Source organism: Dromaius novaehollandiae, chromosome 21 (genome assembly GCF_036370855.1).
Source record: "Dromaius novaehollandiae isolate bDroNov1 chromosome 21, bDroNov1.hap1, whole genome shotgun sequence".
NCBI classification, from domain to species: Eukaryota; Metazoa; Chordata; class Aves; order Casuariiformes; family Dromaiidae; genus Dromaius; species Dromaius novaehollandiae.
In genome coordinates this window covers 7,796,148-7,814,650 of record NC_088118.1, presented here as the reverse complement: position 1 = coordinate 7,814,650, position 18,503 = coordinate 7,796,148, and the positions used below count along the sequence as shown (strand labels likewise).

The 18,503-nt window shown below is 60.6% G+C and overlaps 1 protein-coding gene across 4 annotated transcripts in view; it reads right to left on the bottom strand.

Moving 5' to 3' along the window:
- Positions 1 to 18,503, bottom strand: part of ETS1 (ETS proto-oncogene 1, transcription factor) — a 71,751-nt gene that overhangs the window by 28,036 nt on the left and 25,212 nt on the right. The window contains exon 1 of one of the 4 annotated variants that reach the window (XM_026097288.2): positions 15,072 to 15,483. The exons of the other annotated variants lie outside the window; for them this stretch is intronic. Within the exon in view, the coding sequence (XP_025953073.1) occupies positions 15,072 to 15,153 (82 nt within the window). The 5' untranslated portion in view covers positions 15,154 to 15,483. Of the gene's footprint in view, positions 1 to 15,071; positions 15,484 to 18,503 lie in introns of those variants that run through there. 4 annotated transcript variants of the gene reach the window in all.

Here is an 18,503-nt window from a genome sequence, read left to right as displayed (position 1 = left end):
TCAGTTTGAGCCGTCCCACCCAGAGGCCAGGCTTCTCGAAACCCCGTTTTTCCTCCGGTTCTCTTCGATCCCTGCAGACGAGACCTCAGAAGGACAAAAGGATAACGCTCCCGCCAACGCCAAGGGCCAGCACGTCATCCCTACGCGGCATCTACGCCCAGGGGGGTCCTACCCCAAACCCGCTCTCCCAGCACCCGCGGCAAGCGGCCAGAGGGGCCGAGAGCACCGAGTTCATCCCGCCGTCCCGCTCTCATGCTGCTCTCACCAGGCTTCGCATCTGTAAACTGTTCCTACACATTTGATATTTGTAAAGGGCTGCGATTTACAAACTTCAGGGATTTTGACCTTAAAATGCAAAGGACTCCGCCGCATGCCAAAACGTTAGCATCCGACCGCCTAAGCAAAACAAATGACATTAAAGAAAAAATAAAAAGGCGCTCTGAGCGGGAGGACGGGAGCAAAGTCATTTTTCTCCCAAGTTTCCACTCCAAGTCATTGCCCCGTTAAAGCTCGCCCCGGCCGCTCACTTTGTTTCCCATCAAAAGCCCCAGTGTGTCCCCGTCCGGGCGCCGCTGCTGCGCACAGAAGCCTGCGCGCAAATGGATGTCCGGTGGGTCAGAGCGGGGCCGGCTGACCCCACCGCCCCGCCTGCCGTGCTCTGATGGATGGACACCAAGGTCAGGAACCCAGCAGGCTGTTGTCTCAGGTAAAAGCACGCTCCCTGCCCAGCCTCCTCGTCCCCCCTTCCAGGGCTGAGATTAAACCCAGGGGCTGCTGGGGAGCTGGGATCCCGGGGAGGTCCGGGACCTGGTGGCTTGAAGGACACAGACAAGCTTGGGAGAAGATGCATGTTGCCTTCACACCAGACCGTTTGCAGAGAGTCCAGAAAAGGTCTCTCTGGGAGGAGTGTGCAAGGGGAGGACTGCAGGAATTTGCGCAGCGCACTCGGGGTGCCCAGGGCCCGGGGCAGGAGCTCACGCTCCTTGCCGTTGCATGTCTGCGATGGCGTGAGATGGATCTCAGAGGGTTTGCAAGACGGGAATCGCCTCCACGCTGAGGCAAGGATTTGTGGTCCTACCCTCCTCTCACGTGCCTCCAACGAGCCCGTGACCACCAAGGAGCAGAGGAGCAAAAAAGCCTCTGTGTTTCCCCAGCGCAGCTCACGTCAAGCCTGATGCCACCCGAGCTGGTCCCCACCGCGCACGGAGGCTCCTCTACCCCGGCTTTCACCAGGACCAAAACCAGGGCAGAGCTAGCAATGGGGGCAGGAGGAACCGCGGAGGAATTTCAAAGCCTCCCAGCTGGCAGGGTTCAGGCGCGGAGGAACCTTTCTCACGAAAGGAGGAGGCTGCAGCGGGGGGACGGCAGCGAGACCCTTCCCACGCTCCCCGGCGCAGCGGCCTCGGCCCGGGCACCTCGGAGGCTCCTCCACCCAGCCCAGGGCGGCCTCGCCTCCGCCGGGTGCCCGTGCCGGAGCAGGGCAGCGACGCCGGGCGAATAACCCCAGCTGAGCCCCAGTTATTTAGGCAGGATTAGGCAAAAATTTGTCTGCACTTTTGAACTGTTTTCACAAGCCGAGCCTCTCACTCCCCCGCAGGAAGCTGGAGAGGAGCCGGCCTGTTCCAATTAGGGCTCCTCGGCCCGAGAGGGCAGCGAAACTCAGGGGGAGGAGAGGGAAAGCGGGACCGAAGGCTGGAAAAAGGCACCAGGGAAAAGCGGGATGCAAGGGCGGGCGCGGAGCAAGGAGCGCAGGGGCAGGCGTACGGCTGGGGCGCCGGGGACGCGGCAGAGACCGCGGGGCGGGTAGGGAGCAGAGATTTGCCACCCCTTCCTGCACGGGGCCTGCAGAAGCCGGCCCTGCTCCTCTCTCCAAGGAACGGCACAAAAGGGACAGACGTCTGCTGTTCTCGTTTAAAACAAATATATTTCTTCCCTTCTTGAAAAAAAGAAAAATAACTCTTTCTTTTTTTCCTTCAAGCAGTGAAAAATAAATACTCGGAGATGAAAGCTGGGCTTCAAGAGAAAAACAAGAGAGGAAACCGAAAGCCCACACTGCTTAGCGCTGCAGAAAGCACAACAAAGCCGGCTTTCTTCCGGCATTCAGCAGCTTTCTTATGGAGATGCGGCGTGTCACGGGGGCAGAGCTCTGCCACCAAAAAAGGGCCCGAAAACCGTCTTCCGCAAGCTGCAGAGAAAAGGATTTCGTCGAAGTTTGGACCCTCTGCGCTTCGAGCATCGCGGCGAGGGAGGAACGGGAAAGGCTGAGGCGAGGGTGGCACTCGGATGGCAGGATGCTCTTGCTGTTTGGGCTCCGGGATGAGAAGCGCTGGTCGCCCTCGGCCGGCGCGGCGTGTCTGCGAGCCGGCACAGGGCCAGGGCACAGCAGCGGCAGGTGAAAGGATGCTTCACCCGCCGCCCACGCGGGCCCCGCTGCTCCCTCCGAGCCTGCTCGCTGGGTTCGCTCAGGCTGCTTTCCACCCTCCTTCTCTCCCCTGGCCTGATAATGAGGGTGTTGGACTCGGATCCTGGGAAAACGGCATCCCTTTTCGTCCCAGGAGCTTGCGGGGGAACAGCAGCCCCGTGGTCAGCTCCCTCGATCCTGCCCGGCTTTTGTGGGGGCGAGTAAGAAGAGACGGGCTGAAGAAACCCCTGGGTCACAGCGAAGCAAAACCACAGGGCTTAAGTCAGCGATGGCTGCAATTATGGGAAAGCTTGCCCAGCTCCGGAGGGAGGGCTGGGGCCGGGGCCTGCCGCGGCTTCTCCTCCGCTGAGGGTGCGGGCAAAGAGGTGCCACCCAGCACGAGCGCAGGAGGCATCTTGCACGACCTGGGCTTCCAGGCTCGATGGAAACAAAGAGCATGTTTTGGGTGTAAAGCACAAAAAGCATGAAAAAAGAATATTTTTGGCTTGACGAGATTCACTAGCAAGCTGGTTACTCCTCCCTCCCCCTCGTCCTCGCTCCGCAGAGCAGGGAAACCCCCCGTTTTCTGCAAGGTGTTGCCAGCAGTGAAGACACTCCCATCGCGAGCTCTGACAACGGCCAGGCAGCAGAGCAAAGCGGCAGGGCACGACAGCCGGGGCTGGACGCTCGGCCCCATCCGGAGCAGGGCTTCCCTCGGCGGAGACCTTCGCTCGGCACTTCCCATCCCGGCTGCGGCGGGGAGCCCAGGCGGACGAGCGCGGGCACGGGGGAGCTGCAGGCACCGCTGGGGCCGGGGAATGCAGCCACAGTTTAACGACGTTCATCAAAACTATGCAAAGCAGTCAGTGGAGGCAGCAAAAAGATTTTTTCCATTGAGATGAAGCAACGGCAGAGGTTAGGCCGTGCCGACAAGGCAGGCGCGTTTCAGTGGTTTAGCTACAGCCGTTGCATTAACCCAATACAAGCCCCCTGCAAAGGCGACCGCTCTGAAGTCGGCTCCGAAACTGCTGCTGTCGGTTCCGATTTAGCAGCATCACAACTGAGAACTGGTTCAAGCCCCATCCTAAGCTGCCCGTGTGGTACGGGGCGAATTAAACCGGTGCAAAGCTGTGCATGTTTGCGGTAGGCTAGACTTACAGGTCAGCACTCTGGAGGTAGCCAGATCAGGAGGTTGCTAGGAGGCTGGAGTCAACACAGAGACAGCAATGAATAATCTCCACGTGCCCAAACCACTCCTGCCTGGGAGCCGAAGCTCCGACTCCAGCGGTCGGGCCCTCATCGCCCTTCAGCCTCCCGTTTTCCCAGGCAAAGGGCACGTGAGCCAGGGCGTCCCCCCGGGATGCGGGATTAGCATCTCGCTTTCCGGCCGGTTTGCCCTCCAGCCCTCCTCAGCCCGGTGGAAGGACGCTCCCTGCCCCTCGCGGACCCGGCGCTCTGCTCCGGGACGTGCTTCCCCTGCGATAATTCACTCTAATCCCCACTAACCGCTTTGCTAAATAGCTCTAATCCCCATGCACAGGCGCGCGCACACACTCGCTAATGGGAGAGCGGGGTGGGCCCAGCAAAGCCCGTAACGGACACCCAGCCCCGGCTGAAAGGAGGTCAAGTGTAAATAGCAAGTACGGGTCACGCCTGTGTCGGCTGCCCCGCATCAGCGCTTCTGCGCCGGGAGATGCTCCTCCACAAACAAGCGGCTAAACCCAGCTTCTCACACCCCGAGCCCCAGCAGCACGGCTCAAATTGCTCAACAGCGATGAGAAAAAACCTCCAAAAATCCAGCGATTCTGACTGAACAAACAAGCAGATATTCATTTGCTCCCTGGAACGGTGCCCGAGGTATTCGAATGGCTCACGCCTGCACCCAGAAGCCTCTTGAAATTCCTCGCTCTCTTCTGGGAGGCTGCAAACCCCCTAAGACCAACCATCCTGCCTTAATGGCCCTTGAGGTTTACGTAGCCACGAGAGCACGGCCCGAGCCCTTCCCAGGCAAACCCAGGGCTGGGCTCCGCTTCTCCAAGGAGGAGGCAGCGGTCCACGTCTTCCACCCCATCCCCTTCCCACTGCAGCCAGTCCCCGCTGCGTGGGAGCCAGCAGGCACCCACGCCCTGCCCCACTCCCACCCTCCCACCACCTGCAACAGCAACGTTTCTTCCCAACTAGGTTAAAAACAGGAATTCGGTTGTTCTCGCCTCAGATCTCTGGCCGGCAGCATCATCCCTAATGTCTTTGGTGAACAAGTGATGCAAGCAGAGGACCTGTCCCCGGAGGAAGATGCCCTGGCGCCCCAGCACGATGACCCACTCCTACTCTGGACTGCAAAAGTACACAAACGATGCTATTGAGGTAAATCTGTACTGCTGTGATCGCACCCGGGCAGTTCAGGTTGCTCACTTCCCTACCCAAACAAGCCCTCAGTCTCCTCCAGATGTTAATCTCCATCCCCTTCACCCTCCAAAGACATGGACAAAACGTGCAACGCGGATTCGGCTCCACCGCCTCCAGCTGCTGCCTCTCTCTCCGCTCCAGGGAGGCCAAAGCATGGCCAAGCAGCACATGATAGTCTCCCAAAATAGGGAAAGCAGAGATTTTGCAAGTCAGGGAGAAGGTCAATCGGCAGTACATTGTGTGAGAAAGATGCTGTCAGGTTTGGAAGTGTGAAGAAGGAAGGCTGAGATCTCTTGGCAGAGCTGTCCCCTAGCAGCAGGGATACGGGCCAAGGACTGTTCAGTCATGCTTAGCTCTTTCATCACCCTACAAACGGATCGCAGCCTCCCAAAGTCTGCCCCAACACACCGGAAGAACATGCCATGCCAGCGTATTTTCTAAGTAGCCATACTACACATGAGCTTACAACTCGAGATGGTTTGGTTGCATATCCGTGGTCTCATGAAATGACTCTGTGCCCAGAATGTGATCCCTCATGCGTAGTGTCCATCACCATGATACGACACACTTCTTACGTGGATAGACTCCACGGATGTCCCTGCTGCCGGGAGTCCGCTGCTAGCCTGGTCCCAGAGAGGAGCCTTAATTCTCTTTGCATCAGAAAGGGATGAGACATGCAGAAGCCGAGCCAAATCCCTCCTTTTCCTCCTCCCTCCAATCCGTCTGTCCCAAGCCCAGCCTGGAATTCCCCAGGCTTCACTTGATTTTCAGCCCAAGTCCTTCATAAACTCATCTCTGTGTCCTGGCATTAGCCCTGGCCCGGAGGCTGAATCAATGCCACGTCATGCCAGACACGTGGGTACCACATGGCAGGACGCAGTCTGAAGTGCCCTCCAGCCAGGATGATGTCTAACCCCCAAAATATCTCCCTCTACATCAAAGCCACTCAACTCCGCTCACCAGCTTCTCCTGCCAGCTCTCTCGTCCATAAACCCGGAAGGTTTGTAAAAGCGGGAAGGGCCAGACCGGCTATGGAGAGCACCTTGGTGGGATCCATACGGCAAGTGCCTAGAGGTCACGAGTGGACAGTGCCGAGTGCCCCACGCTCAAGCCCAGGACATCTCCGTGGGATGCAGAAAGCCCAAAGCCAGCGACGCAGACGCGACCGAGCTCACCGGTGGCAAGGAAGGGCGGCTCGGCAGCGCGGGGTCACCTCCCGAGCATGCACGCTGCCCCGGGGGCTGGAAGGTACGGGGGCGAAGCTTGCCACACCGCGCTGCAGCTGCAGATTCCTGCCGCTCCCCACCTCCACAGCCTCCCCGGCCAACCCTTCGCTTCAGGGCAACGCCAGTGAGACACACAGCCAAGAGCGCGATAAACCGCCGCCGGTTGCTCAATGGGACAGTGCAAGTCGTAGCGTATCACATCCCCCGTGGATTGCACAGGGATCCCTGCTCTACCTTACCCTGTGACGGCCCATTTTCTAATATTAGGCTATCGATAGCATCTTTTCCTGCACGGCAGGGAGTGTTTCAGTTCTGCCCAGGATGCACAGACAGCGCTCGAACATGGTGAGGATGTGCAGAGGAAGACGAGGAGCTGAAGGCTTTGCTCTCGCTCCCCGCGCTCCCGCAGCAACCGCCCGGCCTCCGCCTCGCAGCATCACCCCTTCCCGTCAACCCACAACCTGCCACAGCGCGCGAGGACTCCCGCGCACGAGACAGCGGGAGCACCCACCTCCGCTGCCCTGCCTTATCAGGCCGAGCTGCCCAGCTTTCTTTGCAACTCCAAAAGGAGAAGAGATTGGTATATTTAGGTTTGAAATCAAACAAATAATTGCACAGGCTTCTGCAAACAGATCAGGGTTGGAAGGTCAGAGTGCAGCTGGTAAATCTCAGCACTGTTTGCTCTGACTAAATAATATTAGACCAAGGATAATCAATCATTTTAATCAACAGAATTATTTATGACTCTTTAGAACAAATAGTCAACTCTGTCAGCTGCTGCCAAGAGATCGCAGGTAGAGCAATGACCCACCTACCTCCAATTCCCCTGCACTATATGTGGATTTGCTGCTTTGCATCCCTGGATTTACGGCCGATGGAGATTTGCACTTGCAACCATCCTGACCTCACCTCTCTGAAGGTGTCCGTCCTCCCTCGCAGCGGCTCACCAACACGCACAGTAGCTTCCTGCAGCTTAAATCAAAACCAGAGCAGCTCACGCTATTCGCTGCTCGCTCCAGGTGTCTTCCCGATGCTAGCTGAGCCTCTCAGCGCACCATCATGGTGTGGAGGGGGCAGGAGAAACAGCCAGCGAGACCAAAAAGAGGCCAAGGATGGTCAAAGCAAGGTTGCCTGAGCAAGCCCTTCTCCTCAGTGCCCTGAGACCTGCACCAGGAGCACCGGGCACCCATCGGGGCGGTGACTCCGCTAAAGCCACCCCACCAACTTGTGACGGGGCTGGTCCGTCAGGCCACCGCATGCCACCTCCGTGAGCATCACTTAGGAGCGCAGGTAGCCCACAACCGCAGCAAGCACCACGCTCTCCTGTGCCATCCCGTGGGCCGAGAACCGCACGCGCGCGACGCCCACCCCCGGCACATGAAATGTTGGCACATGCCAGGCCTGGCCCGGGCCCGCTCGACACAGCGACAGGTGATTCCCAGCAGCCACAGAGGTGGGGAATTTTTTGGCTGGCATGAAAGCCGTGCAAATGAATGTGTTGCTGGAGAAAGATGCCCAAGGGTCAGCTTTACATCGGCCTCCGGGCAGGGAGAGGGCAGAGAAGAAGGCCATGCTTCATCACATGGCGGCTCCTTAATGCTCCTCGGAGAGGTGACACCTTCTGGAGGTGACCTCCCCTCGCCATCAGCCATGGGAGGAATCAAGGCCACAGCAAATCACCTCGGTTCAACATGGGAAGCATGAATCTGGCCCCACTTGCTCCGTGCCTCAGTTTCCCCATCTGTATAATGGGTTTAAGAGCAAGTGGACAGTAAAACAACAAGCTGCTCAGTTCCTCCAGCGATGGAGGCCAGAAATGGCCCCGAGAGAAACCTGGGAACCAACAACCTCCAGCCCACGCTGAGCCGAGTGCCTTAGAAACGCTGGTGCCAAACTGGTTTTGTTTCACAACATCCTATGAATTATCCGCTTTCTGCTATTGTTATTTTTAAGCAGACAAGGGAACGAAGGCAAGGAACGAGGGGATTTTCCCGAGCGCAACAGCCGAACAGCCCTGACGGGGAGCCTCCTCCGTCCCTCTCCCACGTCATGCTCCAGACAGCGGCTTGGAGAGGAGCGCGGGTGTCCGGAGAGCCGGCGCGAACACGGGGCCGCGCTCCCGGGCTCTGCCGCTTTTCAGGGCTACGCTGCTCAACCTCCGCGCTGCCAACAGCACCAGCCCCGCACGCGCGAGCTCGAGGCCTTTCCAGAAACGACCCCGATGCCGTCGGCTCCTTCAGCTCCGACTTCTAGGAAACTTCCCGTCGGGGAAGGACCCAGCGCGGCCACTGGGCAAACCAAACCCCGGGAAGGTGGGAGGGAGCTGGGGAAGGCAGCCAGGAGCCCCGTGCGCTGGGCTTGCCGGGCCGGGGATTATGTCACCCGCCGGGGGAGCCGGGGGCCGGAGCGGCTGGGGGTGCTCGGATCGGCCCGGAGGAAGCCCGAACTTGGAAGGCCGAGCGAAGCGCGGGGGGAAGGGGGGGAGAGAGGCCGAGACGCTCGCAGCCCTCGCATCCACCGTGCGCGCAGCATCCGGAAGCTATTAAGGAATTACAGCCTGCCTGGCCCCGAGCCTTCCCCGGCAGAAGTGCCTGGGAGCAGATGGTGAAAGGGCTGATTGAATTCGGCTGCTCGGGCCAAGAGGCTATTAGGAGGAGACGCAAACGGAGGAGGGGGCGGCGGGGGCGGCGGTTGGCTACCCGGGAGCCCCGAGCCCTTGCCAGTGCCGCCGGGAATCCTCCGCCGCCGGCAAGAGCCCGGCGACGCTTCGGCAGGGGCCGGGCTGGAGAGCGCGGGGCCGGTCCGCGGCTCTGCGAGACCCCAGGGCAGCCGCCCGTCCCCGGGGAGCAGCCGGGGGTCCCAATCCGCCTCCCCGCGACGCGGAGCTCCGGGCCGGCGCGGGGACTTTTGGGGGAACCATCTTTTCCGAGACGAGGCGGGAGCCGGTTGCTTTCCCTGGAATTTGCTCCGGCAGCTCCCGGTGGCCCCGCTGAGTCAAGCGGCCGCCGGGCCGGGCCTGCGGATGAGTAACCCACCGGCCGGGCGCTGCTTCCCAGCGCCGCATTAGTCACCAGCTTAGCAAGCGCGCTCGCACCCGCCGGCGCGCTGCTGCTTAAAGGCACACCGTCTCTTGGTTTTTCTCCTTTCTTCTCTCTGGGTGGTTTTTTTCCTCCCTTATTTTTATTTATTTATTTTTTTGAAGATAGGCAGAGGCCCGACTCCGGCTCCCCATCGGCGTTTGCAACCCGCCCGGAGAGCCCAGCGGCTGCCCCGGGCGCCCCGGCAGAGCAAGGCTTCGCGGAGCTGCTCCTCGCCACGCTACGGCTCTCCGTCAACAATTTCTGAAATCGGCAAGGTTTTTTTGAAAAAAGAAACCAACCTCGCTGCTTTTCAGCTTCCAGAACGTTGACCAAAACGAAGCGGTTTTGCACAAACACATGCAGCTCCGTACATGCAAAAGCAACATAAAAAAACCAACTTTCATGTGGGTCGAAAAGCCACATTTTGATTATTGCGATAAATGGAGCTGACGGGAAAATAAGTAAATAAATAAATAGAACTGAAAGGAAAAAACCCACCCCCTAAGTGCCGCGCCGGGCCCGCCGCGGCTTCGGTGACACCACCCTCCGTCGGGGGCCACCAGACGTTGACGTCCGCATCCCCCCGGACAGGGGCTGCTCCCGTGTTCGCGGGGATGTTCAGGCAGGTGAAGCCACGTGCGGGTTTGCACGTTTCCACGTAGTCACCAGCGGGGCCGGGGGGGGGGGCACGGGGGCAGGTCCCCTCCGCAAACCTGGCCGAGGGCAGCAGGGAGCAGAGCCGCAGGCACCAGCTCGCCCGGGGTCACCTCCGCAGCCAGGACAACCGGAGATCCACTATCTCTGGAGCCATCTCACGATTTTGCGATCGCTAGGAGCAACGGCCAGCTCCGCAGAAAGCCAGCCCAGCCGTTTCAAGCTAAAATAAAGCCTCTCGAGGGCCTCGAGTGGCCCCCCAAATTCCACCGCACCTGGGAAAAATGTAGGAGCTTGCAAGAGAATCAATAAATATTTATTGTTTAACCAGCAGTATTTTGACTGGAGATGTAAGCATGGCCCGATGCCAGCGAAACCAGAGCCGCCTTGGCCAGCGCTGCAAACAAATTTTTTTTGTATCTAGTTGGAAGATTATAAACTACACAGCGAAGAAAAAAAAAAGCAACGCAAGGCAGTGAGCAGCTTAGTCACGGAAGAGGAACAAAAGAGCTGAGATGCATAACGATGTCGCGGGTAAGGGGGAAAAAAAAAAAGACGGGGATGCAGGCCCAATTTTTGGCCGCGAGACAACTGTGCAGTTTATATCAGCTAAAGATTTGCGGCAACGAGGCTTTACGGCGGATCGGAGCGTGTATGCCGGGCTGCGGCGGAGCTGATGGGCGCGAGCGGCAAACTGGTCCTCAACTCACAGCCGCCATCCAAACCTGGGAAATCAGCTCCATCCCTTGGATCCGCCCCAGGGACAGGGATGGCACCGGTTTCCGGAGGCCGTGCAACCTGCTCACCTGCGGCCATTCGGGTGCCGACGCAAGTGCCGGCTGGGGGTGCGAAAAGGAGAAGACCCTCTGTCCCGGTTTGGGGCAGATCCACCTGGGATCGTTCTTCTCTTCCCTTCCAAAAATCCTGGTTGACACTGCACAACGCAAACCAGCCGTTCTGGATGGTGGACCTCCAAGGCTACACCACTACGCAATTTCCAGACTAAGGGCTGGTCTTGCTCACACCTACCTCTTCCCCGAGGGCCTGAGTCGCCTCTGCTCTCAGGCGCACGGTCACAGCCGGAGGACAGCAAGCCACCCCCGGTTTTGCCTCCAGCACCAAACCGGCCTCTGGAGGTCTATCTGCAGGGCCTTAACCACGGCAGGGAAACGTCCCCGCAGCGGGGATGCCTCGCGGTGAGAGCGACCGGAGGGTGACGTGCCGGGAAGCCGGCTCCCTGCGGAGCCGCAGCCTGCCACGGTCCCGCCGGCACGCGCGCGCTCCGGCTACTTGCCGCCTGCCTGCCGGCAGCGTGTGGTGGATTTGGGACGGCGCAAGCTCGCCCGGCAGCTCCCATCGGAGCACGGTGCTCCAGCACGGGACTCGCCAGCCCTCTGCTTCTAAGGCCTATCAAAGCATAGCGTGCCGTAATTACACGGCAAATTAGAGGCCGCTTCGTGTAACTACGCTGTAATTACACAGTTGTTACATGGTTTGGGGAGTTTAGGATGAAAAAAAGAGGAAGGAACGGGGCTTTGCTCCTTTTCCTTGGAGATATCCGTCTGCTCCCTGTGCCCAAGTTAAAAACGCCCCTTTAATCCGCGCGGAAGAAGGATGCACAGAGTAACAACACACATCCCACTCAGTTAGCTTTGCATGTGTCAGGTTTGCACCAGCTTCCCTCTTCTCACAGCTTCACCCCTGGAGCAGCCAGGAGCTGCCACCGCGAAGAGGTGGAGCTCGGGGAGCCAGGGGCAGCCGTCCCCTCCCTCCCTCCCTCCCTCCCCGGGAAGTGATCCTTCCCCCATCCCAGGTGGATACCACAGTGATGGGCATTTTGTAAGTGGATAGCAAGGTAATTGCTCTTTTTCAGTTCAAATTCTCACCTCCTCCACAGGCAATCAGCACCGAAAATGCCACCGCAGCCCAAAGCCCTCAATTTATTAGACTCTCCTGCTGGCTGATGATTCATCCCGGCGCAGAAGTAGCCACCACCAAAGAGCAGCTCTCACCCCGGCTGTTCCTGCAGAAGCAACAGCTTTCTCTTCGCGTGCAGAAAGATGCCAGATGCAGCCTGGCCTGAAATCCCCTGCCCCGAAATGGCTTCACCTTGCAGGACCTGCACTCGCGTGAAAACACGAGCCACCAAGACCAATCGTTAAGGCAACAGAAAAACTGAGTCGCCTAGAAGTAGCAGCTGGCACAGCTGGAGCGAGCAGCCCAGAGTGCGAGGGCTGTGCAGGGATCATGCAAGATCAAACCCAGAAGAGAAGATCTGAGTTATGTGCTGTACTCCTGCAGCCCCGAGGAGCTCAGCAAGGAGAGAACTGCCCCTTTCTTTCCCAGGGAAGCGCCTGCTTCTGCTAAGGGGCCCCGGGCCCAGCCCCAGCCCCTGCGCTCCTGCATTAAAGGGTGAGATCCCAGCAAGCAGCATTTATGGTCCTGGGCGAGAGCCAGGATTCACTGCAAATAATCAGTGCTCTGGTCTTTCACCTTTTTTTTTTTTCCCTCGCTAAGAAATGGGAGGTGAGAGGAGAAAAAGAGCGAACGATCCCAGGGCACGAAGAGCAACCTGGGGCCATTGAGTTGACTCCCAAAGCCCAGGAGCGAAGGCAGGTTTGGAAGCTCATGCTCCCCAGATGAGAGAGATGCCGGGGAGACCTGGCAGCCAGGAGTCACCAAATCTGCTCTCAGCGCCCCTGGGCCCTCATTGCACAGGCTGTTGCCCTCTTCTCTGCCTCTCATGCCCTCCCCTCACAGGCCAAGCGTGCAAACCCCATCTGAAGAGGTCTGAAGACACATCTAGGCCTGCAAAGCACTTTGACACTTCCCTGTAGCAAGGCACCACGGTGGAGGGCGTGTGCTTGCCAGAGGATTTGCTGTAACCATAAACGCCCTCATTTGTCCGCATCCAAAGGGAAGGACAAAAGGAAAAGCGGCCTGGCTGGGGACAGGGGAAGCCACACGACGCCGGCAGGTCCTGCGCCAACCACGGTGCCGCGCTCCGCGGAGAGGCCGGCTCCCAGCGCCGAGGATGCACGCGGGAAGTCCGGAAACACGAGCGCCCTTCCACCCCCCAGCCGCCGGGATCCCAGTTCCCCTTCTCCGCCCGGGATACGCAGCGAGGGGACGCAGAGGCCGGCCTCCGCCTCGTGCCCTTGCAGCCCTTTTACCCTTCCTCGCGCGGAGCCCCGGGGCAGCAAGTCAGCAGCTTCATCAGCAAGAACCGCAGTTATCTCACAGCGCTTCGCACTCCCAGCTACACGCCGCCAGCTCGCAGCCGGGCCGCGGAGCTGCTTTTCACCCCGACCGCAGGCAGCAAGCAGATCTGTGCAGAGCCGAAGGAGACAAAGCCATTTGCAGAGGGCGGCGGTTAGCAAAGGCAGCAGGATGCTCCTGCCGGGGCGGATCTGCACCTTGCTGGAGCTTTCACTCCAACGGATAAACTTTCCTCCAGTTGTCATAAGAAAAGAGCCGGTAAACCAAGTCCCACCAACCCCTGGTGGATCAGCCAGCTATCTGGAATCAAACCTGACGTTATCACACTGCATGCCAGACCGTTACACCAAAAAACCACCCAAAACCAACCCACGCCTCGCCGGAGGCAGCCCCCGCCGCGGCACCTCGGCTCCCGACCCGCTGCCCTCGCTCACACCTCCTCGCCGGCGACGGCGCGGCCTCCACTCTGGGAGCTTTGCACAACTTCGCCTCCCTTTCAAGTTGTTTTTAAGCCCTTTGGACGCACTACGGACCCCAGCTAGCTCTTATGTTCGGTGGCGGACTCAGCCAAGAGGCCGAGGGATGGGCAGGTCCCGAGCGGAGCGGGTGCCAGCGGAGCACTCCCGTGCCCCACGGCGGGCACCGCGCGCCAGCAGCCTCCACGCTGCCTCCCGCCACCAGAGCCGGCCGAGCCAGAAAGCTGCAGCATCCTCCCAAAAAGTTGCGGGGGAAATGAGGTTAAGCCAGCTAATTGACAGCGTTGACCTTTCTGGCTCGCAGCGCTGGTACAACCACCAGAACAGAAGCAACGGCCGCTCCAGTCGACAGGGAGTCAGCTCTTTTTTACCTTTCTGGTGTTGTTTTTCAGGGCTCTTCCTGCCAAGGTTTAAACGCTGGGTCAACGCTAAAAATCGCTTGCTGACACCAGACGCCAAAGGAGGGCTCTCAAAGGGGGAGGAAGAGGGGCTCGGCGGTGCAGGACGCGGGGCGCTGCCCTCGCTTTGGGCAACGAGGGTCCCCGGCCCGGGAGAGCCCTGCACACCCAAGCGATGGGCGCCGCAGCGACGGGCCCTCGCCCCTGCCGGGGGGGGGTTAAATTTAAGCAGAGAGCCGGTCCGAATAGAGAAACAACCAGACCCCGCATCCCCCCCCCCGCCCTGCCCTCCCCAACCAGGTGTTTCTCCCCATCGCGTCCGCTGCAAGCGAGAAGACCGCAGTCGGGACCCGAAGCGCGGGATTAAGCCTCCGGCAAATGTTCTTTTAACCAAAACCGTAACAGATCGGTCCTTAACGCCGCTGGATGCAGCGGGAGTCTTTCCCCCAGCCTGTATAGGTGCTTTGGAGACCTTTCTGGGTGCAACCACCGTGCAGCTGTGGCCCCCCTTGCGCTCCAGCACCCAGCTGTCATTTCCCTCCCCAGTGCAGCCTGAAACCGAATCGGCTGCCGGGGGGACAGTTGCCCCCTCCGGGCTTTCCTACAAGCTCCGCAGCCCGACTGCAACTTTCCTCGGTGCGCTGCGCGGTCCCCGGGCGCTGCGCGGGGCGGGAGCATCCCTCCCTGCGAGCCGGCGCGTCGCTCCCCCGGGAGCGGACGGGAAAAGCAGGGCTCGCTCCGGCCGCGCGTCTGCCGCGGGGGCTGCGGCACCTCCCCTCCGGCTCCGCCAGCCCCTGAGCGGCCAAAAACGGGAAAAAAAACCCAAAGCAGCGGGTTTCCCTGCCTTGAGCGCGGCGGGCCCGGGGGGGCCGCCCCAGCGCCCCCCCCCCCCCCCGCCCCGAGCAGGCCCGAAACGAGGGAAAAGGGCGGCGGGGGGCGCAAGGGCTGCTGAGGAGAAGGAGGGGGGGGGAAAGTCTTCAAAACTGCCCCGACAGCAAGTTTGTCTCCGCCGGCCGCGACTTGCGGGGTCCGGCCGCCGCGTTTCGTTTTTCCTCTCTTTTTCCAAAGGCAGGAAAAAAGCAAAAGCCAAACTCCGCACGCAAATCGCTGCCCCCCCCCTCCCTTGCAACACAGCCGGGAGAGACCGGGGGGGGGGAGCGGGACCCAGCCGGCTCCCCCCGGCCGGGGAGGGACGCCCCGGCGGCGCTTACCGGGGGAGGGGAAGAGCTCGATGTCCACCTTCTCCGTCTTGATGATGGTGAGCGTGGGCTTGAGGTCCACGGCCGCCTTCATGGTGCGGCCGGGCGCGGGGCTGGGGGGCGGCTGGCTGCGCCCCGCCGTGCGCGGAGCAGGGCGCCGGGCGCCTCGCTGCCTCCCTCCCTCCGCGCCGCCGCCTTGCGCGCTCCCTCCTGCCGCGCTCCTGCCTCCTCTCCTCCTGCCGCGCTCCCCCGCTCCGGCCGCCTCCTCTCCTCTCTTCCGCGCTCCCCCGCTCCGGCCGCCTCCTCTCCTCTGCTCTCCTCTCCTCTCCTCTTCCGCGCTCCCCCGCTCCCGCTCCGCCTCGCCCGGCCCGGCCCGAGCCGCCGAGGGGAGGGCGCTGCGCCGGCCCCGCGCCGCAGCCGCGGCGCCCGGGGGAGGGACCCGCCTGCCCCGCCCCGGGGGCGGCCCCGGCCCGGCCCCGCGGAGCCGCCGGGGGCCGCGGAGCGCCGGGGGGGGCGGGCGCCGGGGGGGCCGGGCGCGTCCCGGGGATGCGCGATCGGCAGCGCGGCAGCGCGGCCCGGGGCTCTCGGCTTTCACGTAAAATAGGTTTTATTATATTTAGGTAGCAGAAACGCGAGACCGCAAACGGCAGAGCAGAAAGGAGATTATGACTCACAGATGTCAATTTACCGGTACAAGTGCAAAAAAAAAAAAAAGAAAGAAAAGTCATTAGCAACCCGCTTTTGTGGTTCTCGCTCAGAAAGTCTAACAGTCGCCGACACGTTCCCGGGCTCTTCCCACCAAAGCCGGGCTCAGGCGAGCGTCGCGGCCGTGCACGGAGGGAACCGCCGGGGCTCCCGGCTGCCCGCTGATAGGATGCACCAGGCTCAGACACCTCCCAGCCCTGCCCGGACACCAGCCGCAGATGCAAACTCGGCAGCTCAGAATTATTTCTAGCTTTCTTCGGCGGCGCTTTTCGCGTTCGCCTAACGCGTATTTATAGCAGAAATGCTCACGCGGCTAAAAGGAGCTGTGGGGTTTGGGGGCCCGAAATCAGGAGGGGGGTTCTCACAGCGCAGGCCGTCGTACGCAGCCTGGCAGCTCGCCGCGCAGACGGGAGGAAGTTCGAAAGCTGTCAGAGCCGGGCAGGCAGTTGGCTCCAACCGAAAGTTCGTCTCTCAGGTGTCTCGCCCGTCTACATGCAGCCCTATTTCCGATTTACCGGCCCTTTGCGAGCGCAGTGCCTCGCCCCCGGGGAAACCTGCTCCCCCAGCAACGGAGCAGGAGGGATGCTTCACCAAGGCGTCTCCACCTCTCTGCACCTCCAGCGACCCGCTGATCCCCGTGGGCTTCGGAAAGCTGCGCTGGGGGCCGGGGGCCGACGCGCTTGGCCGGGCCTCCCCCGCTCGCGTTACAGCCTGGAGGACTGGCCAAACTCCAGCGCACCTGTAACGAGGCTCCGGCTCTTCTGCGCTAGTGCAAAGACTTTAATAAAGACGTCGCTTGCAGCCTGCGTGTTTTTTATTAGGGGAGAGATGCGCGCTGTCGGCATCCCCGCTCAGTCCTGCTCCTGCAAAGCTGAGGATGTTAAGCCACATCTTGGGGCAGCATGGCTTAAGCTTTGAGCTCCCCCGTTCCTCCGTGCCCCCCTTCCCCCAAACTTCTCTCTCATTTTGCTCATGCGGGAAAACTAGACGTGCTCCCAAAAGCAGCGCCGGGGCCAAACCCCCCAAAGCGGAGGAAGGGAGGGGGAAAGGACTGAGAGGCTGCGGACAGAAATTTCCTCCCAGGACAGCTGAATCCCTGCTTCAGACTGCCCTCAGTCCGAGCTGCCGCCTTAATTTGTGCTCACTTCAGAGCCTGCGACATGAAAGCCCTGCTCTGAGCTCCAGCTGAGCCGCTCAATGGCTCAGTGTTCGCGGAAGGCATGGAAGGAATCCATTGATGAGTTTCTTCAGCTGGGATGTGACCGTCTGGAGGCCAAGACCTGCCAGACACGAGTCCGCCTCAGCAACTGGTTCCTATTTGCCGCTCTCAGCCTGCAGGAAAATCTTTCCTCGTGAACATCCAAGTCTCACCCTCCTTTTTCCATTCGCTCGCTCCCTCTGCCATCGTGCAACGCTCACATCCATGAAGGCTCTCTCCCGTGGCGGGAGGATGCCGAGCGCGGAGAGCAGCCCTCTTGCCATTAATATAGTCGAAAGATTCGGCTGCTGGTGGGAGATCACCATCTGCCCTCCTCCGCAATGCAGCCTGGAGGTTTTCCGCGTGTTCGGGACGAAGAAAGGACAGGCAACAACGGCCCGTCGTTCCCAGGGCCGCTGCCTAACCTTGGGGCTGGGCTCAACGCAGACGTCACGGCAGTCTCCGGATTAGGCATCACCGGCAGCCCCAGGACAGCTCTCTCCCGGCACCGCTACTAGCACGAGGCGGCCGCCGCCGGGGCGAAGCGCGGCTGCGTCCCTCGGGCCGCGGAGCCCCCCCGCCCAGCTGGGGGGGCAGGAAATGAAGACCACCGCATGCAATTAAAACTGCAGGGGGATATTTATGGCAGAACGCAATTAGCCAAATTGGAGCCTGCCCCAAAACGGCCGTGGGATTTTTAACGACCGCGAGCGGCCAGGGCCTCGGTTTGATGTTTTGTCGGGTAAACAATATCCAGAGGGCAGGAGGCAAAAATCAGGAGCAAAGGGGAAAAAAAGTGTCGTGCAATTCCAGGGAGAAACGGAGACATGAAAGGATTTATCGTAAGGGGGTCATTGTTGGAGGGAGCTGCCGCCACCGCTCCAAGAAAGGAAAGAGCAGGGAGGTGGCTCTGGGCGTGGAGGTGGCCGGCTGCAATGAGAGGAAAGAGCCAGCAGCTGCCATGGCCTTTCCCCAGGGAGATACCTTTCCTGGAATTTAAAATGATATGAGAAAGTCTTTCAAGCGCCGTCATAGCTGGGAAGTATTGGAGCGAGCGGGTTGACGTTGGTGGAAGGAGGCTGGCTTGCTAATCCCGGTGGCTGCAGCCTCCCCGTCGTGGATAAGGGAAACACAGCCCGTTAGTCCGCGCGGCCGGCATGCGGCCCCGCGTTGTCCGTGGGGAAGGCGCTCCAGCGGGCGCGGATCACCGCACGGCTGTGGCGGAGCAGCAGCTCCGCTCGGCGCCCCGTGGCACCTCAGTCGGGGATCTCCCACGCCGCTTACGCATCTTGGAGCGGCTCCGGCGATTGGTCTCCCCCAGCTCCCACGCTGCTTCCTAACCTGATGAGCTGATCTGGGCTCGAGCAATGCAGTTCTGCCTCGAGCTTCGTTGGCGGGAGGTGCCGTCCCTCACTTGTTACCCTGCTGGAAGAACTGGCCGCATGGAAAATCTTTGTAAGCTGCTCTGCAGCGCTGTTTGCTCTCAGTACGTTCGTCCTCTCCTCCGCGACGAACAGCACTGAATTCCTGGTAAACGTAAC